General features: G+C 33.6%; 2 protein-coding genes across 2 annotated transcripts in view; one reads left to right on the top strand and one right to left on the bottom strand.

The window, feature by feature from the left end:
* The window catches only part of Meltrin (disintegrin and metalloproteinase domain-containing protein meltrin), a 144761-nt gene extending 135957 nt beyond the window's left edge, over positions 1–8804 (top strand). Inside the window, exons 16-17 of the mRNA XM_088227456.1 lie at positions 602–734; positions 4830–8804. Coding sequence (XP_088083582.1) covers positions 602–734; positions 4830–7890 — 3194 coding nt within the window. The 3' untranslated portion in view covers positions 7891–8804. The remainder of the gene's footprint in view (positions 1–601; positions 735–4829) is intronic.
* Positions 8805–21079: 12275 nt separating this feature from the next.
* Positions 21080–23178, bottom strand: LOC148281023 (protein SHQ1 homolog). The gene has a single exon (XM_088227455.1). It carries the CDS (start codon positions 23073–23075, stop codon positions 21633–21635), a length of 1443 nt encoding a protein of 480 aa, XP_088083581.1. The 5' UTR covers positions 23076–23178; the 3' UTR covers positions 21080–21632.
* Between the last annotated feature and the right edge of the window lie 559 nt (positions 23179–23737).

Raw genomic sequence — 23737 nt, 5'->3', positions numbered from 1 at the left:
TTCTTTTTCATTTATTTTGTATTTCTTTTATCATCTAACCTTCATAAATATTTAAAAAATGGATTATTGAAATAAAAAATTCCAAAAACATAATTTATAGTTATAAAATAAAATATTACCTCCCTCAATGAACGAAACAAAAATTATTATCTGCCAAATTTCATGACAAATTTTACAGGTAAAATTACTAAGTTTTTCAATTTATTTTTTTATATAAAAGCGATAATGTTTTTTCAATATATTTATACCTTCCATTAAAGTTGAAAGTACTGTACATATAATGTAAAATTACCAACCACCTACTTGAAAAATCTGATCTTTGAGAAGCAATTGAACTCTAGAAAAACACTAAAATGGCTCTTCTGAACATTATTGATTTTGTCACTTGTCAATTTCTCTTGTATGCTCACGATTTATATGCTTATAAATTATTTGTTATTTACAACTCGTTGGAAAAGGCCCCCAAAATTGAAATTGAATCGGTGCTCAAGCATGCGAGAAGCTTTTTTATTACCTTAGATGGGCGCTTTTAATGAACATTTCAGTTTAATCTGGCATATTATAATTAATTATTAATTTTAATTTTTGTATTTTTTGACAGATCAAAAGCTGGTGACGAAGGTGCTTCTCATCACCTTCCTCGGTGTGATTCCGGCCACTCTTCTGATTATCATATTCATCTACTATTCCCGTCAGAACTCTGTAATGTTCTGGAAGAAACCCAAGGGACCCGCGTACGTACAAAGCAGGCAATCCTGCTCTCCTTCCGAATGCGTTTCCAAGTATCTCTGTTGCTTCCCTTCCTGTAGTCTCGGTGGTAGTTGCATGGCTAGATTACGCGGCGGCGAAGACGAGAAAGACCAACCGAAACTGCGAAAAGAAATTAGATCCGGCGAGAAGTTAGACATTACGAAAACCGCTCTGATCTCCACGACAAACGAGCACGTGACTAACAATTTCGCGAGTTACAAATCGCGCGTTCTTAGCTTGCGGAAGAGCGGATTCTTCGGAGGGAAAGATGACAAACGCGCATCGAAATTGGAAGAATGCCTCTATCCCGATGCGGGTACGAACGTCCCTTCGATTTACGTCGAACATCCGCCCGTCAAAAGTAAAATGTTTGAAAAAAATGTGAAGGGATTAAAAGTTGATACGACGATTCAAAGCGAAGCCCTCGATTGTATTTCCACGGCTTCTACTTGTTGCCTTACACCGGAAACAAGTGAAATTACTTTGTCGGATGATGATCCCAGAGTTGGAATGTCAGTCAAAGCCCTTAGGGAAAAATTAATTTCTAATACCAAGAACGCTGCCGGCTCTAGCGGTGGTACTAATGTAGAGTTTCTGGGTGTTCACAAAACTCCAAATAGACTATCGCCTCATATGTTTAACTCTAAAAAGACTTGACTAACAATTGGGTTTAGTGTGGTTTTGCTGTAACTAACTTTGTTATTAACTTATTTCTATGTATACTTTCAATTATTCTATGTCAGTACTTATAGTCCTTAAAATATGGCTAGATCAAAATGACAGCTGCCTAACTAATGTCAATAGTGATGGGAAATTACTGATCACTGATCATGTACCGATCAAATCGATTCTATCAGTTTTTTCATGCAAACATGAAACTCTGTTTCTGAAAATTGATATAAAAACGCAAAAACAAGCCAAGCCTATTTTAGTGTGTTTAAGACAATTATTCACCAAAAAATAAGACATTTATACTTTTTTCACGAACAACATCAAATGAATTATTTTTTATTCGATCAATTTACATCGATCAACTTGTCCCATCTCTAACGTTTTTGAAAAATGATGTAACCTTGTAAAAACGTCATTAATAATTAGGTTTATTTTAGTTTTAAAGCTGATTTTATATATTTATGTGTCAAGCAGTGTATTAAAAAAATTAACGAACACGCCAGATACGAATGATTTTTCGTGTGTCAATATAAATCACTCCTTACACATTACTACAAAGTTATGTCGTCACTTTTGCTGACAACTGTCATTCTAATCAAGCTAAATTTCAAGGACTATAGTTATTATGTTTATAATTTAGTTTTGTATGTAGATTTTTTTAGACAGACACTGTTCTACACTAATATTTTCAATTATGTATGCATATGTTCCCCTTTTAACCAAAATGTATGTGTTTGTATTCAAATCCTTTTTATGTGGATATTGTGATAAGTCAAATAATTACTTTAATAGTCTGTGACTGATTTTTCTATTGTATTAAAATAAAAAGACTAGAAAATCATCGACTTGCTAGATATTATGTAATACATTAACAAAAATATCAAAAAAATCATTTTACAACTGGCTTAGTGGTCTGTACATATTTTAAAAATAGATATAGATTCAAGAAAAAAATTGAAAACACACTAATTTAAAATCAAAAGTACAAATTAAATAGAATAAATCTTTTATAATATACAATATGTAGTAAGCTATTTAGAATCTTGGTTCTAATAATTTTAGATAAATTGTTGAATTTATTTGTTAAGAATTCATATAAATACATAATTGCTTAGAACTTATTTTACTGGCATGGATTTTAATTTTAAGCTTTGCCATAAATTTTTATGTCTGAAATTTTGACGGCTGTTTTTTTTTTCACGCCTTCCCTAATTAGCACTTACCTATGTGTGTTAAACATGGTAAAATAATATCCTTTGCATGTGCCAAGTACATGTTCTTTACACAATTGCACTGCATGCACTGATGTATGCCAATCGCATCTCATATTTAGCAAATATTGCGTTGCGCTCAACAATTCAAAATAAAGAGAGTAAATCACGATATATATAAAAACATTTGTGTGAGCAAGAGATATATATCACGGTCACTGTTATCAATATGTTTCTTTTTTGGGTGACCGTGTGTGTTGGATTTGTTCCGACGTTTCGGCTACCATTGCAGGAGCCATCTTCATGGTAAACTGTGTGTTTTGTAGAAAAAAATAAGTGTTTAAGTACTAATAATTTGTACCGGTCGCAGTCGGCAGTAGGCACATTTCTATTAGTTTTTGTAGTATGTAGTGCTGGGAACCATGTTGAGTTTAATTTGAGCCCGTCGTCTTTGTTTATGTTATTTAGGTGTCTGTGTATTTCAATTGCCTCTTTTATTATTCGTGTACTGTAATTACTGGGTTTATTTAAAAAATTTGTTTCAAAAGCGGAAAAATGTCCGGTGTCTATAAAGTACTCACAACAGCCTTCGTAAAGTTTGTTTTTCTGGAAATTTCAGTGTAAAATTCTTCACAAGTATAATATTGCTATTTTTCTGTGTCTTTCTTTTGTCTAATGAGTTATCGTAACTCAAAAAACCTTTCCACATTTGCGTTGTGTGGCACAATACAAAAAAATCATGGCAATCTTCAGTAATCCGCAAAATTGAGTGCTGTCATTGCACGCAACGAAGAAAATCACCCGTTGCTTTTAAGCTGGTTCTTCGAATAGTCAGCTTGCATTGTGTTAAAAAAAGTTTTCAGTAAAGCCGGTCTCAAATGAAATTCAGTCTGAGCTCTTAAAATTCGGTTATCCGATCCGATGGTATCCCTGGCGGAAAAATTTACTTAATGAAGCCAAAGAGTCTCCTACGCAAGCCGAAATGGCATAGATTCATATATTCATGGCATATTTTCAGAAGACATATTTCGCTGGTCAAACCACCATTCGCTTGTGTTTTTTACTTTGAAAATGGTAAATCGCTGTGTATTTGACATCAGAATATGTGGACTCTGAGATGGCCATTTTGTTTTCAGTGCCCGGGCCTAGGTTTAGATGGTATTGGTTAAATAGTTTTCTACTGAGCAAAGTCTATAATAAAAATAGTCAAGTTCACTGCTCAGTGGGGAGTTCTTAGAAAACTTGTATGTTCTTTTGTACCTTAATAAAATATTTATTTCTTATGTTTTTTTATCGTTTACTTATTTCCTTTCTCTTTTATTAGGATTAGTGCTGTTTTGTATTGCTTGGTGTTGGTTTGTTTGTTGCTTTTTTGGTAAGTAGATATAAACTTTTTCACTATTTTTTACGACACTAAGTGTATTGACAGTGTCCTATGTTCACGGCGCACAGAAGGAATGCACTCGTGTTGTGACGCTAATCAGTTAAGTGTCAAATTTTGCATGTTTTTTCATCCAAAAACATTTTTATATTTGGACATAGTTATGTAGAAAGTGTCCAACCCTCAAAATGTTAAAAATGAGTTTAATGTTGGTTGGTCGCTTTCTGCATAACTTTGTCCAATTATCGTTTTCTTTTTTACCGGATTGATTTTTTAAACTTATATGGCATTACTTTTTTATTGATAAAAACAGGTATTAAAATATTGCAATGTTGCAACCTAACTTTGCACATTAGTTTGATGCCCGGCTTACCGGGTATTAGTTTGGAAGGTGGTTTTACTCTTTAGTTTTTTTTTTTAAAGAAATATTTGCATTCTTATGATTTCCCGAAATGTTTCAATTTTGGGGGCCATTTTCAATGAGTTGTAAATAACTCAGCATTACAAATTGGAAATCGAGTTGGGGTGGAGGGTCGATTCCTGGCAGAGTGGATGTGAAATATTGATTTTAAAAGCTGTTTCAAATGCAACGTTTCCATTAACTGGCACGGGAAGCGTAGGACTGATCTCCTCGCCTTCATGTAACAGACGATCAAACTACGCCGCTTTCGGTTGCACCGATGCAGCGCCCCATGCACCACCGGGTGTGGAAAGGGGAATGATAATGATCAGTAAGTCCATGACGCTACCAAAATGTAACTTTTTTCGGTAAAGCTTTACAAACTGGGAAGTAATTATTATTTTGTATGTTGCAGGTCCAAATCTCCTACCAAGGGTAATATGCAGCGCGGGATGTCTCGCCCCAGCTGCTTCGGTCACTCCTCTCCTTCTCCCCAATCTTCCACCTCACCCCTGTCCAACACCGTCTCGGCCAACGCTCTCTCTCCGGACGACATGAACTCCAGCTTGCTTCCGTCGCAGAATGGACCGGACCTACCGTCCCTCAACAGCAACTTCTTCGGCCAGTTCAAGGGGTTCACCCTATTCCCGATGCAGAAACGGGACGACTCATTCGGAAATCAAAATTACGCCGTAGAAAGTGAGCAAAACAATACGGGGAATATTTCTTCATTTAAAAATCGCCCAACTTCGCCAGTCCAGACAGGAACTGTCAAAAATGCCATCAATTCTCTCAACCGCAACGCGAGTCAAACTGCGCAGATCAATCGAACTCCTTCATTCTCTAACACTCCTCGCTCGCCGAATAATTCGCAGAAGTTTCCACAGAGATCGGCACCACCCGTTCCTTCAGTACCGACAGTAGCCATCAAAGTCAACAGGTCTAACACGCAAGCTGCCGATTCCAAAAAGAGTGTCACCGTAGACAGATCGATGACAGATGCCTCCCGACCCAAGTCGGTAGCTTCCGGAGTTGAGAATATCAATTCTACGTCAGTTGCACCGGCTTTGCCTCCATTAAATCCCGGGCATCACAATTCCCGGCCGACTATCTCGAACCCCATTTTGGAAGCGTCGACTTGCACAGCGAAGGAATTAATTTCCCCTCTCAAAAATAGCAGCGGATCTGCACCCGGTATTACAGTCCCACTCAGGGCCGCTCCGACCGTACCGGTAACATCAACCAAAAGACCGCTGAGCAGTCCTAATTCTACCACCAACGCTGTGTTCGTGATGCCGGAGGAACCTGTCAAAAAACCTAAGGAAGGAAGCACTTTGAATAGGATCGCCTCTTTCTTAAAACAAGACAAATCCGATAAAGAAAAATCTAGAAATCCTGTTGAGAGAAGCAATTCTCTTCCCAAGAACCCAAACCATCAAGTTAAAGTAGTTAAAAATATTGACAAAAATGCACTGAGAAATTTACAGATTTCCAACCCTATTCTTCAAAATGATATCGATGTTCCGAGCAGTTCTGTTCTTGTTGTTTCTGACTCGGAGGATTTGGATGATCCTTCCAAAATGATCGTAATGAGAGCTCAGAGTATGAGAGGACCGGCGTTGGCTCCTAGGCCGAATATTCCCACATTCGGGTCTATGAGGCAAGCTCCTGGAGTAAAGAGACCGAATTCCATTCACGTCGGTGGCCGGCCGACCTCCCCGCCACCTCCCAGACCGACTGATTTACCGGGAGGTAAATTGGACAAAGTGGACTCGGTTAAGAAAATCCCCGGTTTGCCAGGATATCAAAACCCACCCATGTTTGACCGTAAAAACTTAAAAGACAATAAGAGTCCGGAGTACGATGACTGCGTCGCTGAGACTCATGCTCCATTAGCAAACATCAGCGAAGAAACGTCTCCTGATAATATTTACGCCATTATAGAAGAAAGTCCGCCGTTCAGTAAAGGTGCAAGCAGACCGGCTATATCAGCTGCAAAAATTAATCAACTGTCCGGACCGATTGTCAACAAGAATGTTACTCCAGAAAAACATGGAAATTTGACCACTGCCCCTTCGGACAGTATGGGACTGCTGGGAGAAATAGTATCCGAAATTCAAAACAGGAACTTTGATTCTATTTACTCGACGTCAACTCTAGCCAGAAAGAAAAGGGAGAAAGAACTCAGAGAGAAAAATGGCATAATGTCTGATGAAGAAACTGATTTCGAAGATGGGTCAACTTACGCCAATACGTCTCATTACAAATCCCCTGGAGATTATAGCAACACAAATGGAATGAAGTCCATTTCTAGTGCAGCTTCCACAACAAGCAGCGGATATTTAAACCCGTCAGCTGTCAATGTTCCCGTAGGCAAAATTCCACCTAAGTCTGGAATAGTCAGCATTGACAAAGTAGATAGCAAAACATCGGAACAAAAAACTCCGATCCAAACGACGGAACCGTACAAACCATTCAGTTCTACTTTGCAGCGATCTTTGGGGCCCTTTGCCAGTAGCTATAGCAAAGAAAAGGCACCCAGCGTAGAGAAAAAACCGCCAGAGAAATTAACGAGTCCACCCATTACTCCCGGGCAACTGAAAACCACCACTTCCAAAGTGCCGATGTTAACTCGACAGATAACACCCGAGAAACTGTTGGATAGACCGAGTCCTCCCATCAGCATACATAGACAAATCACTCCTCCAAATCTGAAGAATTTACTTCAAACAACTAATCCTTCGTCTCTTCAAAGTGTCGTTAGAAATACTCCTCCATCTCCTAAAAATGCTTCTAAATCAATCAACAGATTGTCATCGTTGTCGAGTACAAATAGTCCCGATCTGGTTTCAAGTTGCGCTCCGACAACCAACAATGTCAAGTCACCAGACGTAGTGAGCAGCAACGGAAGTAGTTCTGTGGCCAAACCTTCCGGCATGAATCAAGGTGTCATTTTAAAACCCACTTTGCAAACAGCACCCCCACCTAAACCCCAATTACAAAAACCAAACTCGATCATCCCTAAACAACAGATCAATAAACCGCTGAAGAGTGGCGCCATTCTGACGACCACCGCGGATCCTAAGACCGTGTTGAGAAGTGCCCCCCCGCCTCCGACGGTGGCCGCGAAGAAAAGTGCTCCAGCCAGACCGACTTTACCCAAAGTGATTCAGAATACGACCGACAAAAACAGTTCTAGCAGTAATAGTAGTCTTAGTTCAAAATCAAACAGTTTCGAGAAGAACACTCCTAGTGTTAATAAAAGCATTGGTGAAACTGCGAAGCCCAAACCGACTGTCAAGTTAGGGTCCAACCAAAAACTCGAGACTGGACTGAAGAGTCAAAGTACTGTGTTACCGTTGAAACCTAGTTTAGGATCCAAAGTGTCTAACGTCGCGAACTTGCAGCAGAAGTTCGAGACCTCCAAGTTCGGGCAGGGCGTGAGAGCTTCGTCGGGAGGCCTAAAGAAAACTTAAATTAGAATTAGTCGAATATCGCGGTGCCATTAATCCGCTCGGATTTTTCTCTCGGTTGAAAACACGTCAACTGATTGAAGAGAAGGCGAGCAGCTACAGAAAGAATAATTAAGTTAAATCAGCAAGTTGGGCACGAAGACTGCTAGAATGGAACAGAGTGCTTGTTCTTTACTTGTTTAGTATTATTTTGCTGTTAGTTACGATGGATTCGTGTGAATATTGTGAATCGTTTGGCAATTTAGCTAATTTATTGTTCTGTGTACCTATTATTTGATAAATCATCGTTGCGTATCTGAAAAGTGAGCATTCTATTTTCTATGTTACTTAACAGATACTCCCTGCTCAATGATGAAATATTATTTTTTACAAGTTCATAATATTTTGGATGTTAAACGAAGCCTCAAATGTTCTCAATTTGTGGAGAATTTTTATTATGACTTATTTATAGTAATATTAAGCATATGCCTTAGTTAAATTAGTAGTTTTTATTGACAATTTTCTTAACAGAATTCTGTTATAATTTGATTTTAACTTACACTTTTGTATATTTTCCAGAGTTTTGGTTCCGGTAATTATTTTTAATCTATGACATTAGATAATTGTTTCATTTTCTAATAAAGAGGTACTGGTAAAAGTAACTTAATGGTTATAAAATTGGTCGAAAGCTGTCAAATTTTCAAAATTAAAGAAAAAGATAATAAAAATTCATTTTTGGTTATATGAAATCATTATTATATAAAAAAAATAGCCGTATTGACATCATTTTAACTGTCGAAATGCATCACACGATTGGTTAAATAAGTTCACGTGTGACAGATGAATTGAGTGTATAATATAAAAATAGTGTAGGTTAATATCATATTATATTTGTGATGACTAAAACCCGGACGGTTCGTAGCAAAATCATCGGCCTAGTGTGGTATTCATCATCATCATTCCATGCCCGCTCCCTAGTTGGAGCGTATGGTGTCCCTAAAGAGCTTCCAGGCATCTCTGTCGGCTGCCAGCTCGTGTGTGTCCTCCCAAGTCACGTTCGCGTCCCGTAATTCTGACACAAACTGCCAATGAATAGTCAGCATCGGACGTCCAGGACATCGAGAGTGTTATTAACTTGATTTAGGGTGCAAAAATCAAGCAGTGTTATTTCAGATTTCTAAAATTATATTTTGAAAACTTTAAAAATTACTTTTTAAAAATCCCAGCTGACTTCTGGAAAGCTTAATCCAGTATTTCAGATTTTTACTTCGCATATAGCAAGCTTTTAGATATTCTGTTGTTACTCGAACATTATTCTTCAAAAAACAATCGGGCTATTTTGCAAATAAATTACCAAAAAGTAATCGAATGCACTTAAAATTCTCAACTGAAAATCTTATTTTCACTTTTACAAAACTTACAGAAGAAAAGACAGTAAGACTTACAGGCCAGACAGTAAGAAAATGAATAAAAAATAATTTATCTAATTACCAATTCATATAAAAACAATAAAGTAGACAGCGATTTTATGGATGCATTTCTATGAATGTACAATTATTTTAATTAGTAAAATATTTCAGAAATCCCCTTTGAATCTTGCCTGCCATAATTAACCCATGCAATTCCCACTCAATAGTAATTGCTCGGTTGAGGTTCTGACTGAATTTTCCTGTCATCTAAATAAGTATTCAGATAATTATAATAACAACAGGGATGGAGAATACCTTAAATAAGGGAATATGGAAGTCTAGGCATTTACAGGGCTTATGACCTGTCATTGGCTGGTTTAAGCAGCCACTTTACACACTGTGTAACATTCACCATTTTGCTTATGTTTGAACATCCAGATTTCTTCGATTCTTCCATTTGTTGATTTTAGTGAAGTCAAAGATCTTTATTGTTGCGAAGAGATTCATCTAAAAAAAAATGTTTTCAGGCGTTGCCTAGTATGTGAAATAATTCAGTCAGATGAATCTCTTCGCAACAATAAAGATCTTTGACTTCACTAAAATCAACAAATGGAAGAATTTAAGAAATATGGATGTTCAAACATAGGCAAAATGATGAATGTTACACAGTGTGTAAAGTGGCCACTTCAACCAGCCAATGACAGGTCATAAGCCCTGTAAATGCCTTGACTTTTACATTCCCTTATTTAAGGTATTCTCCATCCCTGTTGTAATTTGTTCATTATACATTTGTAATATATTTACACTGGAAAAAACCGCATTGCTACGAACGGTCCGGGTCATAGTGATGACATTTTTTATATCAGGTCAATGCCAAAGTCATTACACATAACCATCATTTTGAGATTTAATATTTTAAAACTGGAGTTTTAAATCTGGTTTTATTGCTGACTTCTTTAGTAATACTTTTTTCTACGTTTTAAAACTGGTCAAAATGCAGATTTGTGACTTTAGCATTGGACCAATGATATTACGTATCTCAAAATTTTATACCCTGCTAAATGACACGACTTTATTAACTCTTGTGTGATATAAATATTGATGTTTTTTATAACATTTACACATACTAATATTTACATCGATTACTATTGTGAAATGCATTCAAAATCAATGCATTTTTAGTGAAGTTTTTTTTTAAATCTACTATTTAACCAAGCCAGTATATTTTCTTGTTATTTTGTTGTTCACAATTGTAGATGTTGGTTTAACTTGTTTTACCTTATTTGGATGCAGTATACCATAGAATTAAGAATAGTCCAGAAGGAGCGTAGAATCATATTTGAATATATCCCCCCACTATGCCCCACTTTCGCCGCGCGCATTCGTGAAGTCGCCGCATAATGTTGCACGACGGGAAAAAATATAATCATAACACAAATGTAAGGTTAAAAAAAAGCAATCTATTAATTTCTCTAAAATTTTATTGCGCACGCGGAAACATTGATTGACACAATAGAGTAGATAAGTAAACGGTCATTTAATAAGAGTAATTGAATTAATGAACTTTGAACTTAAAATATAAAGCAAATTTTATTTTACATAAAACTGATATTTTTATATCATGTTAAATAATATTTGATGTTTTAAAGATAATGTCGGTCGAATTTCCTCCACGGCGCGGTGTTTAATCTGAGGTCCAATTTTCATTAGTCCTCTCATTAGATGAGCAAAGTAGGGTAAAAAAAATTACTACCCTGGCAACACTAACGAAATGTTCATTTTGTTTTCTTCGACAATCTGACAGATGGAAAAATAATTCAATTTTAAGTAATTTGCTAATTTCACATGAAATGTGATCCCATCCTGTTTCTTTAAGATCCCAGCAGTATTTCTACACTTTAAAATGGCACAACACGGCATAGTTGAATTCAAATCTGGAGTTGCGTACTGAGCGACGTCTACAAAGAAACTAATGGGTCAAAACATAAAACTACTCTTTTAAGAGTAGTTTAGTCGCCTTCTGTTTGATGCGGGTATGCGGTTTCTGGACTATTCTTAATTCTATGCATATATACTATATAATCAATTATTGAATGGCCTTCTAAATACAATGATCCCTTTTTGTAAACGGCCTATATATACAATGTATTATTTGCAAAAATAATTATTACACAGACAATGGCTCAATATATTCACTTGCAAATTGTATTGGCAATTAGACAATCACTTATCTTTAATGATATATTATAGGAAATTGTTTATTTACCTTGCATCTGTAAAGCCTCCATACTGGATCTTGAAATTTACTCTACGCCTGTTCTATGTATCAAACTGCTTTATATTTTATATCGACGACTAAGGTTGCCAGATGTGTTAGAAATTACCAGATAAGATTTCATTTTGTTTGAAATGGCGGGCCATGAAAATTATAAAAGCTCAAATTGACTTTTAATGTATCGGGAATTTGATGCCACTGGTTTTAAGAGTTGTTTATTGGCGAAGATGGTATTTTGGAGTAATGTGCACAGCACTTATAATTTAAAATCGCATACAATTCACTTTTGAGACTATTTATTTTGTATGTTGTTACATTTTTCACGATGCTTAAGATTCTTTCCACAAAAATATTAGATACAGTTTCAATGAATTATCGGCCCAAGTACCAATTGTAAATTTTCATTTATAAAACAAAATACCAGGCTGTCTGGTCTAAAATCAGACTGTCTGGCAACCCTATCAACGACTCATTTCCATAAATTTATGTTACCATTTAAAAAAATATATTATTCTTTATCTAAAAAACAAAAAAGTACTTACTTAGATGAAATAATTAGCTGTCCGAATATTTCTTTTTGACAACCATTTGTATGCCTTTTTTTTATTCTGTTGTTTAACATAAAACATAACATGTTGGTCAATCAATATCCAAAACTTTAAGATGAAAATATCTACATAATAAATTTCTCATACTTATATTATACACCAAGAACCTTCACAAATAAATAAAATCGAGCTTAAAACATCAGGGGTATAAAAACAAAGTGACCTAAGTCAAAAGATTAAAAACAAAAATGATTAACGTTTTCATATTAGTCTGCCTAATTTTGAAAATTGCCCCCAAATGTTTTGTAAAATTATGCATATATTTGCTCTTTTCTTGAAGAAAAAAATTATAATGAAATGATCAAACATATTCTTAATTTCTTTTTCATTGAGTTACTTGAAAATCTTGAAGTTGATAGAACTGTATTTGCTTTTCTACAGCTGGGTTTTTATTGATATAAAAATTTTTTGTTCCAAACTAAATGCATGTTTAGAAAATGTAAAAAGATCATCATTATTGCTGGCAAAAATGAATATAATTCATTATTTGAATCAGATTTGATACCTTTTTTAAAATATGTAACAGTATTTTCTGTATAAATGGCTCAATCTTACTTTTAATGTACTGAATAATCTGTGTTTGGCTTGGCTTAATGTACCGGCCGTTTTTGCTACTGCCACATTCTATAAAAATTATAAAATATCTAAAAATTAGACGCCTAAAAAAAAACTCTTTGAATTATCAGAGAAATATTATGTATTTTTTACATAGTTATATAATATGTAAACATAATGTAAAAAATGTTTAATAGATTTTTCGAAATGATGGCAAATTTAGATAGAACTTTAAGTAGAATAATTTATACCAAAATTTAATGAAAAAAAATCTACTTCCAATATTATGCTTTTTTAACAAGTCTTTTCATTTTACAAAAGCATTTTGAAAATAACAGTTCTTTAGACCTTTGATCAACAATACTAACCGGGTTGTGGTCCCGCAGTAGTATTGTTGACTCACGGATCAAAGGTCCGAGGTTCAAATCTCACTCTACCACAACTCGATCCCCATTTTTCCGGCACAAGTTATTTACAAAAAATAAATATTTAATGCGCTAACTTTTTGATTTTCCACGTTACGTATTTTAGAAAAATTACTAAATATGCTGGTCGGTTTCAGAACACGACTTTTCCTTTGTCAAGGTTTAAAAATAAACTTTTTAAAAAATAATTTATTTTTAAGCCAAAGGAGTCATGTTTTGAAATCGACCGGCATATTAAAGTTATTTTTGTGATTTTACGCAAAGTAAATTTTACACCTACTATTTACGACTTTTAAGAAATGGTCTGAAAATCTAAATATTAGAATAAATAATAATTTTACAAATATATATGTAAAATATATTGTACAACAGAGAAACCTTACATAAATAATTCATATCAATAAAACTTTTTTTTAGAAGTTAGTTTCATAATGCTTTTGTTGAAATATAATGATAAAGTTTATGTATTGCAAAATAAATTATTTACATTACATTGAATGATGAGTTGACCATAGATAATTTTAAAATAAAAAAAATATGTGATATGTGCAAAAAGTTATTAAAAATCTGAATAAAAATTTAAACATTATTTATTTGAAACTTATTAATAAATAATTTAACAGATTTCAGTAAAAGACAAAATAACATTTTTTCAATATTAATTGTCGTATGTTTTATGCCCGGTTAAAAAACGTCCAATAACATTTAAACCTTTGTACAGATATTGTAATAAGCCTTTTAGAATTCTGTGTTATTTATTTTTCAATTTGTGTATTTTTATTGAAACCAACTTCTTAAGACTAAAATGTGCTTGTTTAAACTCTTTCAAAGCACTTCGGTAATTATTTTCAAAAGAATTTATGTCAATCTCTTTTCGCGTCTAAGTGATATACGGTCTATAAAAATGATGATAACTTTGGCTGATATGATATTTTGCATAATATAAATATACAGACATGTATCTTAACGTATCAGTTGTATGATAGATGTTAAGGTATAAATATGAATATATGAAGAGTGGAATATTTTGTATATAAAAACCAAAGATTTATACATATATATATATATAAATATTGTAGACCTTTTATATACCATTATCTATAACTGTTAGTATGTTGTCTATATTAAACAATTTATCCATTGCATACGAAAAATATTGTCATTAATGATAATGTGACCTACTTAAAATGTACACAAAATACAGAAAACTTTTTTATAATTCGTTTTTATTCATTTTTTCCCTTTCCTCCAGTGTGGACTCGCGAGCACCAGATGCAAAAGCAGCACTTTTAGGAAGAATGATGGGTAAAATGACTAAGTGAACTCCCACTAAACCAATTTAACTTTTTTTTAAAAAAACTACTTTTCCAAATAAGGTTTTGAAATTTTACCATATTTTTAAACAAAATCAAAGCACCATAAATACATATGAGAACAAGGGGCTTTGAATGTATTGACATATTTATTTCTGAAACAATCAAACTTCTCTTACAAAGACCTCTCCCGCAACACTATATAAATATACATATATTATTTTACTTGCGCACACACACACATGAACACAAACATAGCATACTCACAAATATGTTAACTCTCTGCTTCTATAGTATTATCGATGCTGTAAATGAAAAGTTGTATCTAGCAGCTTTACAGAAGAGCCAATTAACGATTTTTATTTTAAATTAACAAAAAATATCAAATATGTATAAGGCATGATTCCTACATAATTTATTTAAAAGTAATACGATTTTTTACTGGCTCTAGTATTGTTACCATATTTCTACTTTTGTGTAATAGTTGTAAAAATCCCTAAAACAAATAAAAGTTTTACTGTACATTCACGGAGACTGAACCGCTGTGCGCGTGCAAAGCACCAGCCCACTGCGTGATATCGCACGATTGGCCCATTTCACACCACAGCATGATAAAATACAATGCGGTGGATCGATATTTATTGTTTTACAATTATTTACTTACTTAATGCCTGGCAAACGCAATAACCAGTACGCCATGAGACTGACTAATCTCTAGTCGTTTCTTTTTTGCAGGATTTTTACCTGAGAGTGCTCGCTTAATTTAAATAATAATTTTGATGAAATTATCATTAAAATCTCTTTTGTAACTATATTATTTGAATCGGATTGTGGTCCTGTGGCTAGTGTTGCGAACTCATGGATCAGAGGTCCGAGGTTCGAACCCCACCTTGCTTTCCATTTTCTAATAGTGAGTTATTTACAACTCATTAAAAATGGTCACCAAAATTTAAATATTTGGGTAAATTATAAGAACGTAAAAATAATCAAATAAATAAAACAACTTTGTTTTTAACCACTAATTTTTATTTTTCACCGACTGGTTTCAAAGCAAACAAGCTTCTTCGTCAAGGTTGACGTAACTAATGAATTGATTCCTTTTTTTATTTCTATCATGTTCACTAAATACTACACGTGGACCCAATAAATCAAGTGTTTTTTTTTCTCTTAGACGGGTGGTAATCTGATATCATTATTTTTGAAGTAAGACAGGAGAGGACTAAAAGAAATATTGTTTATTTGGTTATTAATTATTGTTTTCTTATTATTAATCGTTTTTTAATTTCAAAGATTTCTAAGTTGTCTAATTTTAATATTTTATTTTCAACATGAAGTACTTTTAATCCAGTATCTTTATTGAAGTTATGATTATTTTAGCATCTTAAGTGTAAGAGAACACTTTAGATGCTTAAATAATAATAATTTTTCTGAATTCGCAAATCATTTGATAGAAAATAATCATAACTTAGAAATCTTAAAAATTAAAAAAGCGATTCATAATAAGAAAACAATAATTAATAAACAATATTTCTTTTAGTCCTCTCCTGTCTTACTTGGAAAATAATTATATCAAATTACCACCCCGTGTAAGGAAAAAACCACTTGATTTATTGGGTCCACGTGTAGTATTTAGTGAACATGATAGAAATAAAAAAGGAATCAATTCATTAGTTACGTCAACCTTGACGAAGAAGCTTGTTTGCTTTGAAACCAGTCGGTGAAAAATAAAAATTAGTGGTTAAAAACAAAGTTGTTTTATTTATTTTATTATAATGAATAACCACAAAGTTAGTGCTTCAAATATAAACTTTGTAAAAATAATCTATTGACCAAGGCATTTTTATTGATATTTTTACTAAAGTCATTAACTATGGAGTTTTATAAAAATATATATATATATATAAATCTTAGCAAATTTAAATAGGTACTAACAAATCTAATAAATGTCAATACACTATAATTTTACCGTGCCGTTTAGATTAAGATCATTTGAGTGAAATAGGCTATTCTCCGTCAGATATCATGCGGCTGGTTTGTTTATTTGGAAATTCTTGTAATAATTAATAGACTTTAGCTCTTTTACTTCACAAAAATAAACAGCGAAAGATTTCCCTCCACATACCCAAAACTGTTTTGAAGACTGGAGATTTTCATTTCGGTCTTGTTCATACTTAAAACAATTATCTGTAAAAAAAAAATAAAGTTACTTTTTAAAATTTCAAAAATCCGTGATTATTAACTAACAAAAATAAATAGACGGAAACATGAGCAAAAGGCTAATGTTACATAGTGTGTAAAGCGATCACTCAAACCAGCCAAAGACAGATCACCAGCTCTGTTAATGCCTGCATATTCTCTTCTCAAAAATGCTCTCTATCTCTGTTGCAATATATATTAATCTTGAGTACTCCCTAGAGAGTAAAATTCAGTACATTTTTACAACCATTAGGACATCTTCAATTATTGAAAAATAAATTTACTATTTATTTTTGACATATTTATTTGAATAAAGTCAACACTAACATACACCGCAAATCTTACAATATAATGCCATCATATAGATAACTTTTTATTTATATTATTTATTTTTAGGATACAAAAGTTGGACACAAGCTTAAACATAGCAAATCGCTATTAAAAATATTATAAAAATAGTACAATCATAATGGCAGGCTTAGGTATCAATGTTTTTTTTTGGCAGGGGGTTGTTACATTATTCACATTAGGATATTAACAGATACTTAACGTAAAAAGATAAATTATTATTTTTACAGTTGCCAGTAGCTTTATTATTTTAGACTATGGTTGAATATCTGTTCCAGTAGAAAAATTAAGTATAACCATCATAATTCCCTTTCCGCACCCAATGGTAAATAGGGCACTGCAATGGTACACCAATCGCAGTTTATCTTGACCATTTTTGCTACATGAAAGTAAGATGATCATTTCAGCCGTACATTTCAGGCACAAGTCCAGATATTTCATGTCAACCATGTCGGGAATCAAACCCGAGACCTCTTGCATGATAGGCAAACGCGCTGACTACACCACCAGACCGACATGTCATGTCATATTGTATTTATTTATGAAACACCCAGAGAGCTCTTACCATAGTTTAAATGTACATAAAGTATATTATATAGCAACAGTTATATCTGACATATCGCACCTCCGCGAGAACAATGACACAAATGCAAGTTTTCCATAGCATTGTGAAAAAAGTTGTTTAGTACTTGTGGAAGGACGGAATTGCGAGTTTCGTTTATTTCCGCCACGGAGTAGTCGTGTCGTTGTAGTATTGGTGTGAAATTCACGAGCTATTGAAGTTACATCTGAATGGTCTGTTGCTCGCTTGAATCAGCGGATTGTCGACATCGGTAGAGCTACATTGACGCAAACGAATATAAAATGCAATAGTAAATACACAACGACGCAATTGTTGTTATTTTACTATTGCATTTTAACAGAAGTTAGAAATAATAATTAATTGAAAATTACTTAAATGCAAAACTTGGTACTGGACGTAAGTCTTATAGAATATTTAGGATTTGACAACGAAACCCACTTTCAAATCAAAAATACAGATTACTGGATCAAAAAGGGACACCTGCAACAACTAAGGGCAACTAACATAATACTGACTGTTTTCGTTTTTGTAATAGTCTTTTTAAATTTTTATGATTCTAATTAAAATTATACATAAAAAACAACCTACTGTAGTTCTCTACAATTATTTTTTTACTTGATTGATATACTTACATTTTAGCAAAACAGTGACATAATTGAGGAGGTACAACTCATTGTTAAGGCTATGAAATTGGCTGTTTGAAATTAAAAAAAAAACACAAAAAGGCCTATTTTTTAAATATCTAAGAACATAAACAGTCACATACGCAAAAGTAATTGTTAATATGGTTACAATTTAGGCCACGACTCTAGTTCAAAATATTTTTGAATGTTTAAATGCATTTTCTGGAAAAAAAATAATTATTTTTTACATATTTATTACAGCAATTTACAGGTATAAATAAAAAAATAATTAAGTAGTAAAAGTAAACATCTATATTTTTTATTTTTGCTGTTGGCTCATCTAAACTGCCTAACTAGGGATAGCTTCCCGTTTTAAGGCAGTAAATTATGTATTTTATAATAATATTAAAAAGTAATTACAGTTTTATCATTATGTGTGCTTTTTCAGTTTTAAAAGTAAACAATAAATATCCAGAGAAAACACAAATAATACCAAAATCTCTATATCCTAAGTCCCAAGTCATTACTAGTAAAACAAGCTTGCGTCCTTCTACATCGGACAACAATTTCTCTGACTCCCTCCGACCAATACAGATTAAAAATGCAGTCAACACCTTCCTCAACCTGGCAATCCCACCACATTTCCATGAATCTGGGATACGGTTATATACCCTCGGGCCTATATAATATTGCTGCCTTTGAGCCAAAAAAGTATTAACTCCTCTCTGTAGAATCAGATCCTTATTGGGGTGTCTAGTATTATGAACATGACAAACCCTTGCATATTTTTCCCTATTGAGATTTGCACATGCATCATTGTTCTTCCGGAGCTAATAATTTTAATTATAACATGAAGTTATTGTAAACAACAGAAAGAAGAAAAGGTATAGGAAAAACACAAATTTGGAGAATTGAGATACACGGCAGCAGGAGTACTGTGGAGTAAGTCCAACAACTCTGCATAATTATTTGCAGTTCTGTCTATTAACCACATACACATATTTTAAATCACTAACACTTTAAAGCAATAGAATTTGTAACAACTGAACATCGCGCGGAATGCGGAACATGCCAACAGAGGGCGCTGTCAAACATTATAAAACAGAGAGGAGCAGAAAGATTGTCCTCTCGTCTATATCAGACAACTCGCAGCCAATAGGTTCCATCTAATCTCTTAAGCTCTTTATTATAAATTATTCTTACCTTGTAAACTCGGTGAAAAATAAATCTCACATAAGTAATCCTCTTCAAGTATCGCTTAATAATCATGACCTACAAATTATAAATAACCTTAATTAATTCATTTCAAATTGGGATATTCCGATGGATTCTGAGAAATCATTTTAAAATGTAGCGTAAAATTTATTTAATGTCAATTAAAATGTCACCCTAATAAAGTACGTACATAGATGGGTAAATTATATTTACTTTAAGGACCATTCTAGATTATTATTATTCGGTTATTTTTCAACATTAGTTGTAAGACTAATGAAAATTCACTCAATCAGAAAGTGCCTGCATGAAAGAAAACTTGTCATTTTGCCAAAAAATCGGTCATAATTGGAAAAAAATTTTCAAAGAACATAAAATGGATGTTTATGGCACAAAATATTTACAAATTCAATACAAAAATACAAACTGAATTATTTTAACTAATAATATGATGTTATTAGTGATGGGTCAATAAATAGCTAATTAAAAACATATTTGGCTGCCAATTATTTTCTTGAAAATAGCTGATATGTGGTTACAAATAATATTCAGTAATATTAAAAAACCCTTTTAAACAAAGTAGAACGATGCAAATCCTTCGTCAAATAATCAGTCTGATATTTAAATAACCATTTAAATATAACTACAGATAAATCCTGATCCAGTCATAGAATTATAAATTAATTTTATGTATTAAGTATTCTGTACTCGCTGTTTCTGTTTATATTACTTTAATGTACAAATATTCAAAAACCAGTTTAATTTCGTAAAGGATAACAGTATATTGTTTCTACTTTCGTAAAATTTAGTGATCAAAAATGAATTCTTTTTGAAAAGTCTAATAGAGAAAGCTCATTTCCGGCTTTTAGTAGTAAATCATGTTTGGCATCCAAAAACTGAATTTAATACTAAACTACACTTGCATGCTTTAATTATCATGATAGAAAACATTACGAATAATTGATTTGTGATTGCAATGTTTGATAACACTAGAATTACACATTTTATCTCTAAAATAAGTTGCGAAAAATACCAAAAAAATCTACTGTTTATTTACCTCAGAATTTTACTATGTACACGGAAGTAAATTTGTTATTTCTTTATCAACATTCTGATGGATTATTATAACTTTAAATATTCGAAATATTTGAGATTAGCCAATTTTTGAAGCACAAATTTTAGATCTAGATATTACTTCTAGCTAGAAATTAAGATGGGGAGAAATGCAATATGGGTCCAGCCCAAATAACTCAACATATAAACATTACATGAACAACCATTATTAAAATATATAATAAAATACAATGTTATTCTGTTAAGAATAGATTTGAAAAAATAAAAATTTATTGTTGAACAAATACTTAAGTATCAGAATAATTATTAACAATCACATTTCAAGGGCTTAATATGAAAAAACGTTCCCTAACCTATCACATACAAATATTTTATTATTAATTTCGATAACTTAAACAAATTGAAGTCCTGCTTTCATAATATAATACCTCAAAGGAGCTCTATTTTATGCTACGCAGCTTAATTTCAATTGAATTTATAGAGGTATCTTAATTATACTCTACTAGATAGTAGCTATTTGTTTTTTCATGTAAAAACATATGATTAAATGGATTTAATCTCAAGGAATAAATAAATAAAATAATTTAAATTACTTACAAATTTTGGTTTATTACACATGAAAATACAGAGGCTAAACAAAGAATACTTTGATGTGAATTTGAATACTGGTGGAGGCAGAGAAGGGCGAGTGACGTTTTGGGCGCCCTTATATAGGTCCATTGGGCAGTGGCCATAGACAACAACACATCCTCGTCTCACTCTCTGGTCCCCACAAATTCAAGTAAAATATCAACAATATGTTCGTATACCACTGATTTTCTCAAATTGAATGGTTTGGGTAGGTAGGAAGAAATTGCCCTAAGGCAATATGAAGGCCCTAATGCATATGTACGTAAACTGTATATGTATATAGTGTTTAAATAAATAAATTTATTTTGTCAATAAATGTTAAGAATTTGAATTTGCAGGGAACAGAGGGAATTTGGGAATAGGACTTGCAAATTTACGCATCCGAACGCATATAAAAATTACGCATCGTTAAAGGCGATAAAACCCCCATTTGTCTCACGAAGTTATACTTTTGCGATGTTCTTTCACATTAAGCCCTCAAATTTAGGCACAACCGGCGGTATCGATCGGAATCATTACGACGATGTATCACTTTCATCATCATCTGAATCTAATTCGCTCGAAGAATCAGAACTCGAAGAGCTGGAGTCACTACTCGAATCGCAAGAATCACTAGTTTCTTGCAATCTGTTGTTCGGAATTTTTTTATGTATTTGGTAGGACTCTATTTCGGATATTTTGAGAGAAGACATTTTAAGCGCCATCGCATTCTCTAAAATCTGCGATTCTTCATTTTGCACCATATTACCGGCGTCTTCGTACTCTTCTAGCTCCAGATTAAGACTGGATTTGGAGATGTGAGTGTTTTCTAACTCGTCCAAAAAGGAGCTGTACGTGTCTTCGTCGCATTTTTGGGAAAATATTAAGAAATCTCTCATGTAAAGTTGGTTTAATATGTAGCGAGCATCTTGGCTAGAGTTGAATAAGTGGTAGATCTCCAGCAGACACTTGACGATGTATTTACGCCCGATTTTGAATATCGACATGACATCCTGTTTGACCTTTTGGCATAGATTGAAATTCCGGTACATCGGATAAACCAGCGCTCTTCTGTAACAACAGGTCAGAGTTTCCCTAACATTAGCGAACGTTTCGAACCAGCTGAGCGTAGCTGATATTCTGTTGATTGTCCAACTCGATTCTACGGTATTTTCATTGTAAGTTGTTCTCTTTTCGTAGCAGTACGCGAAGAGGACATCGATGAGATTGCACATCACACTGTCGAATTCATTCTTATTTAACAAGTACTCTTTATTTGGTAAATCTTTCAACACGTCTATCTCTTCTTCTGTGAATGTGACTTCTTTGTCAGAATCCCAACACTCCCAGGGAGGGACGTAACTCAACAGGGGGGATATTAATTCCTCGTCGAAGAAGTCCGCGAGATAATGGTCGGAGGAAAACTTATCACTTTCGTGCTCTTCCCGCATCGTCTTGCGGTCGTCTATCGAGATCTCGTCGGGAGTTTTCAGCTCGAATATGTTAGGAAACTCACCGCCCAAATCCTTAAATGAACCGGCCAGTTTATTCGCAAATCCGTAGGAGAAATTATTATTCAACAAAGAAGGATTCACCGGCAAAGTCGTTTCTTCCGCCTCCACTATCCCGCTGTCCTTAGTACCGCTGATTATTTCTATCAAATTAGGATTGACGTCTTTCATTACTGTGGGTGCTATCAAACTCGTTATCATATCTAATCCTTTGAATTCTTCCCCTTTATTCTCTTTCTCGAATGTGAAAGTAAAGTCTCCTCTCTCGCATTCGTATTTAGCTGAAGACCGTTCATTTTCTACGATCCTTCCGGGCAAACGAAGTCGCAAATGGTATGGCGGGGACGAGAATACAAAATCTTTCCCTTCCACATAAATCTCCGTGTCGTCAATATTTGTATATGGGGAATGAATATCGATGATAACACATTCGGCATTCTGATCCAAGCGGAATTTCGGCACTAACATCTCATAAAAATATTAGTTATCAACCTTGTAATACCACGCGCGAACAGCAGATCCCAGAAAAATTCGTAACAATGGCGATATGGCGAATGCGGAATGGCCAATGACAGATGATTCCATAGATCAAACTCCATTAATCTGCGTAGATTTCTTTTTCAAACTTAAAAACTATCCCGAACTGAATAACTCAAAAAACGGGGTGGGTTTTCTATAAAAATATATATGTTTTTTTCATTCATTTTTTTAATTTCATACTTGCTCTACCTTACAGACTGAAAATAAATTTAAAAATGTTAAAAACTACAAAATTTGTAGGTGCAAATTCTCTCAGGAGGCCGAAGAGCTTACATACAAATGGGGACGAAGAGCTTTTTCCCATTCGTATGTATATATATTGTGGATAACTTATATAGCGCCATTTTCGTAATAAAATACCTCAAGGGCGCTTTACATGGTGATTCTACTGTTAAGTTAATTTAATTGAAGCTTTAAATTTGTAATTTGATTAAAATAATTTATTTTGTTGTCACGTGCTACGGATTTATTCAAATGATTTAGAGAACAAGTGGGTTTTAAGTTTTTTCCGAAACATCACTTCACTTTCACAGCCTCGCACCTCTGCTGGGAGAGCATTCCATGCCATAGGGCCTGCGACCGCAAATGCG

This window comes from Micrasema longulum, unplaced genomic scaffold, assembly GCF_059751315.1.
Source record: "Micrasema longulum isolate JH-2025_06_02 unplaced genomic scaffold, ASM5975131v1 h1tg000504l, whole genome shotgun sequence".
Taxonomy (NCBI): Eukaryota; Metazoa; Arthropoda; class Insecta; order Trichoptera; family Brachycentridae; genus Micrasema; species Micrasema longulum.
Note: the sequence above shows the minus strand (reverse complement) of the source record. Positions and strands in the feature narration are given on the sequence as shown.

What these genes read in the sequence shown, in the direction of transcription:
- LOC148281023 (XM_088227455.1), bottom strand. Translation starts at nt 23,075, where the DNA reads ATGTTAGTGCCGAAATTCCGCTTGGATCAGAATGCCGAATGTGTTATC.